Raw genomic sequence first — 14901 nt, 5'->3', positions numbered from 1 at the left:
GAGAAACATTGAGCCCTTCTATTAGAACGGCTGAATGTAGCCTTTTTAGTATCACAATTAAGTAAATGTAAATAGAAAGATTTAATCCTGACTTATGAAGAAATACTCTCTCCAAAAAAGCTTTTTAAAAGATATGTTGGGGATGCCTTGCGGGACTCAGCCAGGCCTGGGAATGCCACACACTTAAGAAGCTGAAAGAAAAATGAATTTTTTTACTCCATTCATAAGGGAACATTTAACAGAAAAATTAAGAAAGTCAAAAGTCAAATGATGAACTAGGAGAGGATGGTTGCAAGAAAAAGAGTTAATACCTCTAAGGTGGAAAAACCCTAGTACATTGATAAATAACATACTGAGAATATATGTATATAGAATATACAAATAGATAATTCATAAAAGAGGAAATGTAAATGCCCAACAATATATGAAAAGGTATTTAACGTCACCAATAATCATGAAAATATAAAACAAAACAAGATACAGAACTATTTTCACTCATCAGACAGGCAAATATTAACAAGATTGAGGACATTTAGTTCTGATGAGTGTGTGGGAAAAAGGACTCACTGATACGTTTTAGGTGAGAGTTGCTATATATCCTCTTTGAAAAGTCATTTGGCATTACATATGAAAGAAAAAAAACTTCCCTTTTTCCTAGCCAAATCCCTCATCTGTTGTATATAACATTTCTTTGTGCTGAGGCAAGTTAGCTCTTCCACTAACTTGCTGACAAATAATTTAACTCTACTGAACCTGAGTGTCTTCATATGTAAAATGGAGAGTTGAACTAAATAATTCTCTATGGTCACTTCTTGCTCTGGAATTAATGCATATAATACATGTAAAGTATTTAATGCAGTATCTTGAAAACCCAGTAAACAGTCATGATGATGGTGGTAGTGTTAAAGATCTTATGGAAGATGGAGAAGATGTTGAGGAAGAACAAAAGGAAGAAGAAAAGGAAATTCTGTGATCTATGAATCAATTTGGCCTGCTATAAAAATGTAAGTCCTGGACTGGCCCAGTGGCGCAGTGGTTAAGTGCGCACATTCCGCGTCAGCGGCCTGGGGTCCACCGGTTCAGATCCTGGGTGCGGACATGGCACCACTCATCAAGCCATGCTGTGGCAGGCATCCCACATATAAAGTAGAGGAAGATGGGCACGAATGTGAGCTCAGAGCTGGTCTTCCTCAGCAAAAAAAGAGGAGGATTGGCAGCAGATGTTAGCTCAGGGCTGATCTTCCTCAAAAAAAAACATATATATATGTATATATATATATATATGAGTCCTAATAGAGTAAATATTTGTTTGCCAATTATGACCTTTACATAAATAAATAAGGTAAGTTGCAACATAGAGTTTTACAAGAAATAGCACGGGGATCACTGTCTTCCTTCTCTGCTACTCCTGTCCTTACTCTTGGGAACTTCAAAATCTTTTTTACTGTGCCAAAGACCTCTTGACAGTCTGATGAATGGACCACTTCTGAGGATAATATTTTTAAATGCTTAAAATGAAATACATAAGATTACAAAGAAACCAATTTTACTAAAATACAATTTATCAAAACATTAAAGGTATAAATTATTAGCACTTACATTTAATAAGTTCTAGTAGCAAGTCTAATAATTATTGTAATTTTAAAGTAGTAGTGAGCATAAGCAACTTTTTAATATATTTGCAGTAACTATCATGTGATATGAAAATGTCAGTGATTTACATTAGTAACAAAGTCACAGGTTCTGCTACTACTACTACTACTATGGTTTGTTGCCTACATTACTAATTGAAGAAAATGCTAAATTTAGGTTAGTGGTTAGTGAAAATAAAGATGTATTTTTTTCCCATTCAAGCTCAAGGACTCCGTTAATTCTATCAATACAGAGTCCATGGACCCCAGCTCAAGAATCCCTGATATGGATTACCCATCCAACACCCTCACCTCCTGTTCCTTGGCCTCTTTAACCTCACTCATCTTTACCTCTTCTCACCTTAACTACCACTCACATGGTCATAACCTAGACCTTGTCCTCACCTAATACATCACCCTCAAAATCTGTTTCATTTCCCTACTTTCTGACCTTTATCCTTCCACTTCATTTACTATGCAGATATTTCTGTCATAAGACAATGTAGGAATGCCTGAGAAGCCTCCCATTCTGTAAAATTGCCCAGTAAAGTAACTAAACTTATGGGGAAAATTGAGGAAGCTCACTCCAAATCTATGCCACTTTGTAACCAGAACACTAACAAAAGCAGCAACCTGATACTGTATGAGGAAGCGTGGACAGCTCAGGTAAATAGCTCAGAGTGGCTGAAAGCTATTAAAAAATGCACACACACAGACACACACACACACACACACCCCCATAAAACAGTTCAAAAGCTGGCTTACAGCTCTGAAATAATGTAGATGGCAGTAGAATTCTGAGCCAGTGAACCTGCTTCCCCTTCCTGCATCACAGGCACTTATTTTTTAATTTTGTTGAAATAGAGCTGAAAGAGCCCCTGCTGTAGCCAACCGAGGATTTTTTATTTTCCTGTTGAAGTTTATAATTCTAATTCTCTTACTTAAGAAAAATTATATATGAAGCAACACACTTCCACATTACTGTGACATTATGCCATTTACCAAGTGAATATGATAAATTGTTGCAGTTGAACATGTGCTGTAGCAGAAGAGAGTGTGGAACTCCCAACTCCAGCTGCTCTCCAGCCACTGGAGAGTAACTTTAACTCTATTCTTTCATCATTCAACAACTCCTCCCTCCTAGGTCTTCATTTTCTTCCTTAAATTAGATTCAATGCTTCAACATCATAGAACCTTACAAAACTCTCAGAATTCCTATCAAACTTGCTTGGCAAAAACCCAGCCATCTCCTTACTCCATGCTTGCCCCTGAACAGCTTAACATTGCTGAAGAAAACTATACTAATAGAACTCACTTCCACATAATGGCCATGAATTTCAAGTCAGCCTTTACTACTGCCAAAGAAGGCCCTACTACATTTCCCAAGTAAATTGACTTTCTCGCTCTCAGAGACAATTTCTCAGACTTAACTTCTGCAATTTTTCCCTTTCTCTCCTGCATCATCAATTTCTTCCTCTCTACTGTATCTCTCTCTATATTATACTGACATGCGGATAGACGCTTGTCTATTCCTCTTGTCCCCTGCCAGCTAACACTCGATCTCTTAGTTCCTCCTCACAGCAGAACCTCTCAAAAAGTTGTCATTACTCTTTGTTTCCACTTCCTCACCTCCCATTCACTCGTCGGCGCTCCCTTCCCTGCCACAGACCTCTCTCTTGCCAAGTTTCATGTTGGATCATCTGTTATTTTACTTGATATCTCAGCAGCATTTCACATAGTGACTACCCCCACTTTACTGGAATTTTTTTCCTCCAGACTTTGAAGTCCCATACCCAGCTGATTTTATTCTTTCCTCACTAACAGCTTCTTCTCAGTTTCCTTTTCTGACTCTTCCTCCTTTGCAAGATCTCTAAATAATGAAGCACTCCAGGGTTAGACTCCTGGCTGTCTTTTTTATCTACACCCTCTTCCTAGGAGATTGCATTCAGTCTCACTGGATCAGATACTTTCTTTAAGCTTATAAAAGCAAATTTATATCTCAGCTCAATCTCCCTAAGTCAGGAAACTAGCTATTTGATCAAACTAGCTATTTGATATCAGACTATTTGATATCTCCAGTTGGATGTCCAAAATTTAATGGAATTGTTGATTAATTCCCCTAAAAAGGTTCAAGCCCCCACCATCTCAGTAATGGCATCCCATCCACCCTGTTGATTGGGGGAGATGACTAGGGGAAGAACCTAGATTTCTTCCTTGATTTCTCCTTCTCCTCATATCTCACATTCAAATCTAGGCCCTATCTGAAAATCATGTCCTGAATCCATCCACTTATCACCGTCTCCACTGCTGCAACCGTAGCCCAAGCCACCATCCTCTCTCTTCTGGGCCCCTGAAACAGTCTCCTGTCTAGTCCCCCTTCCTCCAGTTTCCCTACCCTGCACACAGCAGCCAAGGTGATCCTTTGAAAGCTGAAATCAGGTCAAATTACTCCCCTTCTTCAAGGCCTCCAATGACATTCCCTGGCAACCAGAATAAAACCCAAACTTTATCATCATGGCCTACAAGGCCCTGCATGATTTGTCCCGTCACACTGGCCTTCTCTCTGTTTCTCAGTCATGTCAAATTCATTCCCATCTTAGGGCTATTTCACATACCAGCTTTCTTTTCTTTTTTTAAAGTATATTTTTTGATGAGGAAGATTGGCCTTGAGCTAACATCTGTTGCCAATCTTCCCCTTTTTTCCTCCCCAAAGCCCCAGTACGTAGTTGTGTATCCTAGTTGTAAGTCATTCTGGTTCCTCTATGTGGGATGCTGCCTCAGCATTGCTTGATGAGCAGTGTGTAGGTCTTCGCCCAGGATCCAAACCAGCCAACACCAGGCCACTGAAGCGGAGCTTGCTAACTTAACCACCCAGCTATGGGGCCAGCCCCACATACCAGTTTTCTACTTGCAATATTCTTCCTTCAATTCTTGCATGGCTATCCTCTTCTCATCGTTCCGGCACCAACCCAAAAACACTCTCTCAGAGGGGCCTTTCTTGACCTTCTGTCTAAAGCAGTCACGCCCACTATTCCTGTTTATTATATTGCCTTATTTTATTTTTGATAGCATCTTAGCAGTACCTCAAATGGTCCTTTTTGTTTATTTGTTTACATCTTTATTATCTGTTTCCCTCTACTCGATTGTACACTCTCTGATAGCAAGAACTCTGCCAGCTTGTTTACTTTTGTTTCCCGAAAGCCTAGCAAAGTGCCTGGCACATAGAAGATATTCCATAAATATTTGGTGATTAACTGACTAAATAAAAATACTTAGGGTCAGGTTCATTTGTCCCATCTCCCTACACTTACCTGTAACCAATCACTTCTTAATCTTACTCTGGTGGTCTCTAAAACAAGGTCTTTAAAAGAAGATAGAAGAATGATTCATTATAGATTAAAAGCTGTCTTTGTTTCCAAGATAACACTATTATCTCTGAGGATAAATCCATAAAATTCTAAGGGAAATTAGAAAAAAGATTACTGAATTCTTTTGGTCTTCATAATTTCGGAACTTTATGCATTGTAAATTTTTTGGGTCTTACTAACATCAGCTTATCTGATTCCGAAGTTTATTTCTCTTGCCTTGCAGATGATAGAACAGTTGGTCTGAATGATTTGATGGATGCTGTCAGTTATATCAAGGGTGAGTTGCAAGCTATGATGAAAATTGTTATAAATAGCATCTTAATACTTTGCAATTGGTGGAGAAAAATATTTCCCCTTCATAAATGTATAAATTCTTTCATATTATACATGTTCTACTTTTTCGGATGCTGCTGAACTGGGGTAAACAATACTTAATCTGTGTTTTTATATCAAGACCCATAATATTCCCTGAAATTTTCCCCAAAAGAATTCTTCAACATAATAATCAATAATATCAAGAGCCACAGAACTCTTCCTTTTCTCCACTAACCCCACTCATAGTAATTTATCCTCTGGAAATAATTTAATTGAATAAAAGAAAAAAATCTCTGCCTAAAGACCTTCAGAGAAATTTGAAACAGCCTAAATATCTAACAATATGGGAATTACTACATAAACCATGGTATGTCAGCCTAATGGGATACCCTGTGTTGAAATACTAACCATGAAGATTGTGTGGCAACTTGGAAACATGTTCATAAAGTAATAACATTAGTTGAGAAAAGTAGAATACAGAATTGCATGTATATTAGATTTCCACATTATAAAACTAGAGTCTTACTGTCAAAGACCAGAAATGGAATATGAAAAACTAAAAATGGTTTTTGTGGTAGAGTGGTGGAATTATATTCTTCCCTTTTTATATTAATCTTTAATGTTGTTACATTATTTTTACAATGAATGAGGAAAAACTACTTCTGACTGTGTTGGGATGAATAAAATTCTTGGAAGGCATAGTGACTGGAGAAGCAAACTACAGGCAAATATTTTTTATTTATTTTTTTGAAGGGAAAGATTCACCCTGAGCTAAAATCTGTTTCCAATCTCCCACTTTTTTTTTCAATTTTTTAATTTTTTTCCCTCCCCAGAGCCCCAGTGCATGGTTGTACATCCTAATTCTAAGTCGTTCTGGTACTTTCTATGTGAGCTGCTGCCACAGCATGGCAACTGACAGACAGGTGGTGTGGTTCCACGACCAGGAAGCAAACCTGGGCCACCGAAGTAGTGAGCACTGAACTTTAACCACTAGGCCTGGCTCACAAATATTTTTTAAATAAATAAAAATAAAAATTTAAAAACTAGTCTATAAAAAAAAATCTGAATTTTCAGGTGGTGTAGGAGGAAGAAAAAAAATAAAACCAAATCCCTACCTGTAGCTTAATTTGTTATGGATTTTGCAATAACCCACTGGTCAATTCCTAACCCATGGTGTACTTTCTTCTTTTTTAGCCACCTTCTGACCCTGAACCAGAATTAAAGGCACAGGACTTTTTTCTTACCCTCCTGTTAATTCTGGGTGTATGTGGGCAATGGTATATATAAGTCCAGATAGTGTTTTTCATCCTTTGTAGATAGTTCTATAATATTTTTTGCAATTTATTTCTCCCCTTTTCTAAGGAGAGGTAATTGAAATCCAGGACTTAGACAACTTTCTAGCAAGTGAAGGGTTTGAGCTCACAAAAGAAGAAATGAAGGAGCTGATGCCTCATTTGACATTTACTGGTGAGGTTTTTAAACATTCTGTTGTCTTCCTTGAAGTGTGTCTTTGTTGTCTTGTATATAAGATCCTCTGAAATGATCCTTTGTATCACCTAGAACAATGCTCCTCAAACTTGAATGTGCATATGAATCACCTGCACATCTTGTTAAAATGCAGATTGTATTCAGGTCTGGGATGGAGCCTGAGAGATTCCATTCATTTCTAACAAGCTCCTAGATGATGCCAATGCTGCTGGTCCATCTTTGCCTATCAAGGACCTAAAAGATGAAGAAATGATCTGTTAAAGTTGTACCTGACCTTTCATTTCTTAAGTCACAAGTACAACCAATATGTTAATTTGTGCCTGACGGCATGATTCTAGCCCAAAAATAAGAAGGAAAAATATTAGAGTAATTGAAATTAGAAAGTAAAAACGAGTATTAGGGAGAGACACACAGGAAGCAGGAGGAGTTGGGGGTTGATTGATTGATTTGTTTGCTTATTGAGATTTTTATTATTGCTTATTGAGTCTGGTTACATGACTTACCTGCTGGCTTTTGTGTTATACAACTACTTTAGATTAGTCTTTTTTATTTCTACTACTTTCTTTGTTGTTTTGATACAAAAAACAAAAAACATGATCTAGGAGCATTTGGGGAGTAGCACTTCTTACTATAATGCTTCAGTGATGTTGCTAGATAGCTTCTGTGCAGTTCTGGCCTTGAATTTAAAAACTGTATATTGATTTATTCAACCAACAAATATTTATTGATCATTGAATATGACCAGGCACTATTCTAGGTACTAGGAATAGAAGAATGAAGAAGGGAGCACATATTTGGATTTCTCTAAGCCCAACTGAAAGTAGGAAATAAAACACTGCACCATTATGTTTCTAAAATCATGGTTTTAAAATTTTAAAACCTATTCATTGCAAACATCTCTATCTTCTATTCTCTCCAGTTTATCATTTCTTCCTATTCACCCATACTCTATTCCTCTCCTCTCTTTAGTTGAAGAGATTCTTTCCAAACCTTCTAAATCCATTGTTCTTGAGCTGATCATCTCCTACTTTTTCAAGAATTATTTTAATTGAGATATAATTAACATATATTAGTGTCAGGTGTAATAATGATTTGATATTGGTATAAAAATTATTTTTCATAATTCCTTTCTGACACATTCAATTCCATCTATTATTCTCTACTCTGCTATAAAGAAGCACATACTTCTCCACTCCTTTTAAAAACTAACCTTCACTTGGCTCTTCTGCCTTTCTTTTTGTGTGTGTGCTGAGGAAGATTCGCCCTGAGCTAACATCTGTGCCAATCTTCCTCTATTTTGTATGTGAGTTGCTGCCACAGCGTGGCCACCAACAAGTGGTCTAGGTCCGTGCCTGGGAACTGAACCTGGGTCCCTGAAGTGGAGTGCACCAAACTTAACCACTAAGTGACAGGTCTGGCCCCTCTTCTGCCTTCTAATTATGATCATCCATCCCTCATTTCTCTCTCAGCCCCCTTTTTAATTGGTCCATAGGTGTTGATTCTGCTTCCTCACTCTATATTCTCTCTTTGAATCCTTGCAATTTACTTCCCTACTCACATAGTCCCCAGTTCCACTGAAACAGTTCTCAGAATCAGAAATCACCAATGATTTCCTTTGCCAGCCTCACTTATTCTAGCTCCCTAATGTGGGAACAATCCAAGGTTTATTTCTCAGTCTTCTCAGTTTTAATTCCTTCCCTCCCTTGTTTATATCACTGCTTCAGCTATCAACTCTCCATGGTAGCAGTTCTCAAATCATAGTCCAGTGATGCCTCTCTCTTTCAGGAAGTCCCTCAGATCCAAATTATTATTAAAATAACACTAAGACATTATTTTCCTTTATCACTCTCATTCACTCACAAATGTACAGTAGCATTTTTCATAAGCTACATGACATAGCCACACATGACATGTCTGAAAAAGCTATTAAAATATTTCTTTTCCAACTACATAACTCTATGAGGCCAGATTTTCTTCAACCGAAAAAACATATCACAGTAAATTGAATGCAGAAACAGACTGAGGATAGCAGCTGTATTCTATTAAGCCAGACATTAAAGAGATTTGCAAAAATGTAAAACAATGCTGTCTTAGCTCGAGCTGCTATCATAGAAATACCAAAGACTGGGTGGCTTATAAATAACAGAAATTTATTTCTCAAGCTCTGGAGGCTGGAAGTCCAAGGTCAGGGTGCCAGCAGGTTTGAGTTCTGGTGAAAGCCCCCTTCTGGGCTGCAGCTTGTCAACCTTCCACTGTATCCTCACATGGTGGAGAACAGAGAGCATCTAGCTGCAGACTTTCTCCTGGCTCATAAGGCACTAATCCCATCATGGGGCTCCGCCCTGCAACTTCATCTAATCCTAATCACCTCCCAAAGGCCCCACCTCCTGATAGCACCACATTGGGAATAGGATTGCAGCATAATGAATTTTGAGGGGACACAAACATTCAGCCAATAATACTACTTTTCCCACTAAATTTTTCTGGAAAATTGATTTATATTTTTCATTTTCAATTGATACATATTTTTCATTAAAAAGTATATTAACATGTACTGGGTTTATTATTGCTATCTTAAAATGAATTAATAAATATCTTTTAAATTTCTGAATTTTAATCTCTGATATGGTAATTATCCATAGCTATAACCCAAATAAACCTCTTGGAGGGCCTCAAAAATTTTTAAGAATGTAAAGAAATCTTGAGACCAAAATGTTTGAGAACCTTTGCTTTCTGGATTATTCTTTGTCACTTCTGTGTTTCCTGCTGCCTGCTAGATATTTCTTCCTTAACTTTTTTTGCAGAAGAGTGAACTTTTCCTTAAACATCAGATGCACACAGTTGAGTTATCAAACTCCTCATTTATGGCACACTATCATCAATGGTCCATGCAAAGACCCTTTGTTTTTATTTTATTATTTTCACTTTTACTTCCTATTTCCACTCCTATATCCTTCCTCCCTTTATAGGTACCTTCTCTATTATGTCTAATATATGTCCTTCCAACCCACCTTCCTCATGTTTATTTAGATATATGTGTATCCCTTTAAAAATTCAATGTGCGTGATATTTAATTTACTTAAATGGTATTGTGCTATAAAACTCATTCTATTTTTTTCACTCAACATTATTTTTTAACAGCTTTATTGAAATATAGTTCAAGTACCATATAGTTCATCCATTTAAAGTGTACAGTTCAATGGTTTTTAGTATTCACAGATATGTGCAACCATCACCACAGTCATTCTAGAACATTTTCATCAGCTGAAAAAGAAACCCAGTACCCTTTAGCTATCACTCCCTATCCCCCCAGCCCTAAGAAATCATTAATCTATACTCTGTGTCTATAGCTTTGGCTTTTCTGGACATTTCATATAAATGGAATCATACAGTATTTGATCTGTTGTGATTGGCTTCTCTCGGCATGTTTTCAAGATTCACCCATATTGCAGCATGTATCAGTACTTCATTCCTTTTAATGGCCAAACAATACTCTGTTGTATGGATATATCACATTTTGTTTATTCATTCATCAGTTGATGGTCATTTGGATTGTTTCCACCTTTTGCTATTAGGAATAACACTGCTATAAACATTTGTTTGCAACTTTTTGTGTGGACATATGTTTTCATTTCTCTTGGGTATGTACCTAGGGGTGGAATTGCTAGGTCATACGGTAACTCTATGTTTAACCATTTGAGGAACTGCCAGAATTTCCCAAAGTGGCTGCATCATTTTGCATCCCCAATGTATAAAGGTTCTGATTTCTCCACATCCTCAGCAACACTTGTTACTATCTGACTTTTTTTTTAAAGATTTTATTTTTCCTTTCTCTCCCAAAGCCCCCCAGAACATAGTTGTGGGTCCTTGTAGTTGTGGCATGTGGGACACTGCCTCAGCATGGCTTGATGAGCAGTGCCATGTCCACACCCAGGGTCCAAACCGGCGAAACCCTGGGCCGCTGAAGCAGAAGGCATAAACTTAACTACTCGGCCACGGGGCGGCTCCACTATCTGATTTTTGATTCTAGCCATCCTAGTGGGTGTGAATCAATGCTATGTTTTTGAGATTTACCCATGTTTCTATAAATCAATCTAATTCTGGTTGCTACATAGTAACCCTTCAATTCAATTACCATAATTTACCTATCCACTGCCCCAGTGATGGACATCAAAGTTGCCAATATTTCATTTTCTTATTCTACTACTACTCCTACTAACTATATGGTTTTATCTTTCACCTTTAGGTCTTTAATCCCTCTGCACATCACCTCTGTGCATGGTGAGATAGGGATCTAACTTGTTTCTTCATATAGCAAACAATTTTCCCAACACTGAACTGATCTGTGATACTACCATGTGGGGAAACCCAGCATCTCTCTAATATCTAGGGACCCTTGTGTAGGTTAGGCAGAACATACATTTCTCCTACCAATGGTTCCGATTTTCTACTTTGAATCACCCGTCTCTGCTTTGCATTCCTTCTGCTATGCTGCTGTCATTTTATATTCTGTTACTCCACTGGACACTGCCTAATTCCATCATTTCTCAACTCAAGTCTGGGTGGGTAGCTTATTTTACTGAATTGCTTAAATTTGAATAATAGATGCGCTTATTCTTATAGGTTTTGCCACCATTCCTACCTTAGGAGAATTTTCATTTTTGTTTCTGTTCCTCAAGTTCCAGCCTCCCACTTTGTGGCTGGGAGGCAACATTAGAGAGAAATACATTCACAGTTTTGGAGAGAGGTAGGGAGAAAGAGATGTATGCTGTTAGTCTCGAAATAAAAGTGTGTAATATTTTATAGAATTAAAAAATTACTTCCTTATCAGAATTCTTAAGAGTGCCACCCAGGGTTCCCTTCTGCCCCTTATCCTACTTGGTTTCATCATAGAAGAAACATTCTGTCCCACCTGTCTCACAGCTGCTCTTCTTCTCGCTTGCTCTATACTCCTTTCTCTTGCAAGTGTTATTCTGGCCTAGATATGTATTTAAATCTCTGGGTTTCTCATGCATTTACATTAACTTCTCAAGTATCAACCACTCTCTTCCTATTTTTCTGGTCCTGGTCCCATCAGTATCTTCTAGTACTCAGACTGATCCCCCTTTGCTCTCTTCCTTAGGTCAAACTTATACTATCTCCCAATAAATTGTTTAAGTCATTAAAGGAAGACATCCTGTGTGTTAGGCTCTGTGCCAAGTGCTAAGGACACAAAAATGAATGAGTCACAGCCCTTGTCCTCAAAGAGCTTATGGTCCAACAGAGGAGGTGGGCACATAAACAAAATAATTTTGATATAATGTGATAAATGTATGCAGAAGGTGCTAAGCGAGCATTTAGCCAAGACTGGGGTTTCCTGGAGAAGACCCAAAGCTGAACAGGTATGGGAAGATCGTCATTCTCTGCATCCTCAGCAGTGACAAGCATACCACCTCAAATGCATTGGTTCTCAAGAAATGCTTGTTAGAACCAAAAACAGAACAAGTCCTTCTCTCCCTATTCCAACTCTGAGCATTTGCCAACATAGTCTCTTCATATCTTTTTTTTTTCATGTCATTGATCTGATTTTGGAAAAGATGCTGCAGATTTGAGTCCTGGTTCTTTTTGTAATATCCCTTTCCCATGTGTCACTTTTGGAGTGAAACACAGAAAAGAAGAACTGCATTAAAGAAGTAGAGAGATTTGTCTGACCGAAAGATCTATTCTTTCTTCCATCATACTAACCTGAGAGAAAAATGAACCCGATTCCAAAGGAAACCAGTGTCTCCAGTTCTTCTAACTCATGGAAGAAATTCTAGCCTGCCATGCCATTTTAATAATTTCACAACTTTCATCAATTTTTATGAGTTCTTATGTGATTGCCTCTGTACCTGACTCGAAATGTTTTGCAGGAAATGGAAAGGTTAAAGTGCATTCAATAATGGAGGGCCTAAAGAACTTTAAACGTGAGTCAACATTTTTGATACAATATAAAATTGATAATCTATGTATTTATTTTTATGTGTTTTCTTGGTTATAAAAGTAATACATGTTCATTATAGAAAATTTCTATATTCAAAAAATGAAAGAATGGAAAAGAAAAATGTTAATAATTCTTAATTCTATAACCCAATGATTATCTAGAATTTTATCACCCACAGTTTTTTTCCTTATGCATACACAATTTTTGTTCATTTAGCTGTAAAGTCCCATTTTCAAGGTACTTTTCCATTTTCTTAGTAATATTAAAATCTTACCTATTGATAGGTATTTCTAATGACCTAAAATTCCTTTTTGGATGCCTCTGAAATTTAATACATAATCTCAGCCCTTTTTGTTTGCAGCCCTCTTATCACACTTACATCTAAAATAAGTTTCCCAGTGCCAAACTGCTATGTTCTATACTTAAAATAGAAAAGAATGATTGGAAGGTTTGAAAATTATGCTGTGAAAATGATCAGTAGAGGCAAGATAAAACTTGTCCTCTTCCCACACACACAACAACCTCAATCTGTACTTCATTCTTAAGTCATTTTGATTTGCTCTCTGCACCAGCATTTTTCAACAAGTACGATAAAAAAAAATTGATGTGTCATTGCAAGCCTGATTGTGTTTCAAAAAGAAGAACTTAAGGGAAAAAAAGAATAATTTAAGGTACTTTATGCAAGTATCTACAAAATGAATCTTAATAAGAGAAGATAAATTTAAATTATGGGTACCCACACTTAACGTTTCTGAGTGAGTTCTGTTGTATTTTATTATTTGTAAAAGAAAAAAGATCTCTTTAAATAGATCCATTCTATTGCTGCTTCTGTTGCTGGTACCTGAAAACTTTCAGAAATATCTGCTTGCTTTTAACCCCAGCATTTAAAATCATGCTGCTGAATTTAAGGATACTGGAAGATCAGTGCTCATCAGCATGCGTTTATTGAGTACCCAGGCATTGTAAAAAGAAAAAAATTCAACAATGAAAAAGAGACAAGCAAAGTTCCTGCTCTCAGCAAGGCTTAGTTTTTGAGTACACAGTATGTGCTCAATAAATGCTTATTGCTGGACTAAGAGGTTCTAGTCTCCTGCTTTCAGATAATTCAAGCAGCCATACTGAGGTCATTCTTGAGATAACCCCCCAAGTCTGGGCCACTCAGAAGAAACAGTGATGTAAAACTAGTGACCCCAGAGCGCATAAGTGAGTGACTCAAATCAGAATGGATTGTCAGAAATCATTTACAGTGCTGAGGAAGCGCAGTTCCACAGTCCTCTCTGCTTATTTTCCCATCATTCCTCTTTCTCCTTTTCCATTTCTTCTTTTTCTCTATTTTTATCTTCTCCAAACTTCTATTAATAGATTATTTTTCTTTCACTGCTGCTCCCCCTTGTTTTCCTGGTGGTGTTGCTTTTTTGTTTTTTCTTTTCCTTCCAGCCTCTATCAAACATGCATTTCACCTGCCTACCCTGTTCACCCACTTGTTTTCCTCACTATCCAAGCCCTACTCCACTTGCTGCCACCAAAGTATATTTTATTCTGTGAAGTTCACAGTGCATTAAAGAAAATTTAAACATTTAAAAGTATGTTTCATAATTTTAAAAATTTTCAAACAGTTGTGTCTATTCCATAAATTCACCAAATAATACTCAATTTCCACTTAAGTTTTCTTTATAGATATAGGTGTTAAGGGAACAAATTTTATTTCTGAATTCTGTATGGACATTTTTTCATGCATCCAAAGATGTACTACTATGATTTAAGTTTTCACACTCAAATTTCAGATGACTAAACATAGTCATTCTTTAGACAATGACATTTTTCACACTTAATTATCTTTTTTCCCCACTTAATTATCTTTTTTCCCCAATTTGCATTTCACCATTTCTATTTTCCTAAGGAATAAAGGTGGATTTCAGTTACCTACGCACAATAACATGAAAATAACACTTCTATATTAGCAACTTCAAGACCTGCTAATATTTATGTCATTTGATGATGAACATTCAAAATTCCGCTCTGGCCTTCAATGGTACTTGGGTTGTGGGGTTCTATGTCAGAATTTCTAAAACCACACTTATTAATGATACAGAGAAACTCTAATATACATTTATAAAAACCTACCATGTAAAAATAA

General features: G+C 37.0%; 1 protein-coding gene across 3 annotated transcripts in view; it reads left to right on the top strand.

Moving 5' to 3' along the window:
• The window catches only part of EFCAB3 (EF-hand calcium binding domain 3), a 494329-nt gene that overhangs the window by 443944 nt on the left and 35484 nt on the right, over positions 1-14901 (top strand). For 2 of the 3 annotated variants that reach the window (XM_070561747.1, XM_070561748.1), the window contains 3 exons: positions 5223-5276; positions 6677-6781; positions 12694-12747. In XM_070561747.1, coding sequence (XP_070417848.1) covers positions 5223-5276; positions 6677-6781; positions 12694-12747 — 213 coding nt within the window. Of the gene's footprint in view, positions 1-875; positions 1005-5222; positions 5277-6676; positions 6782-12693; positions 12748-14901 lie in introns of those variants that run through there. The other variant, XM_008526773.2, reaches the window with a different exon arrangement.

Source organism: Equus przewalskii, chromosome 10, assembly GCF_037783145.1.
Source record: "Equus przewalskii isolate Varuska chromosome 10, EquPr2, whole genome shotgun sequence".
Classification (NCBI taxonomy): Eukaryota; Metazoa; Chordata; class Mammalia; order Perissodactyla; family Equidae; genus Equus; species Equus przewalskii.
Note: the sequence above shows the minus strand (reverse complement) of the source record. Positions and strands in the feature narration are given on the sequence as shown.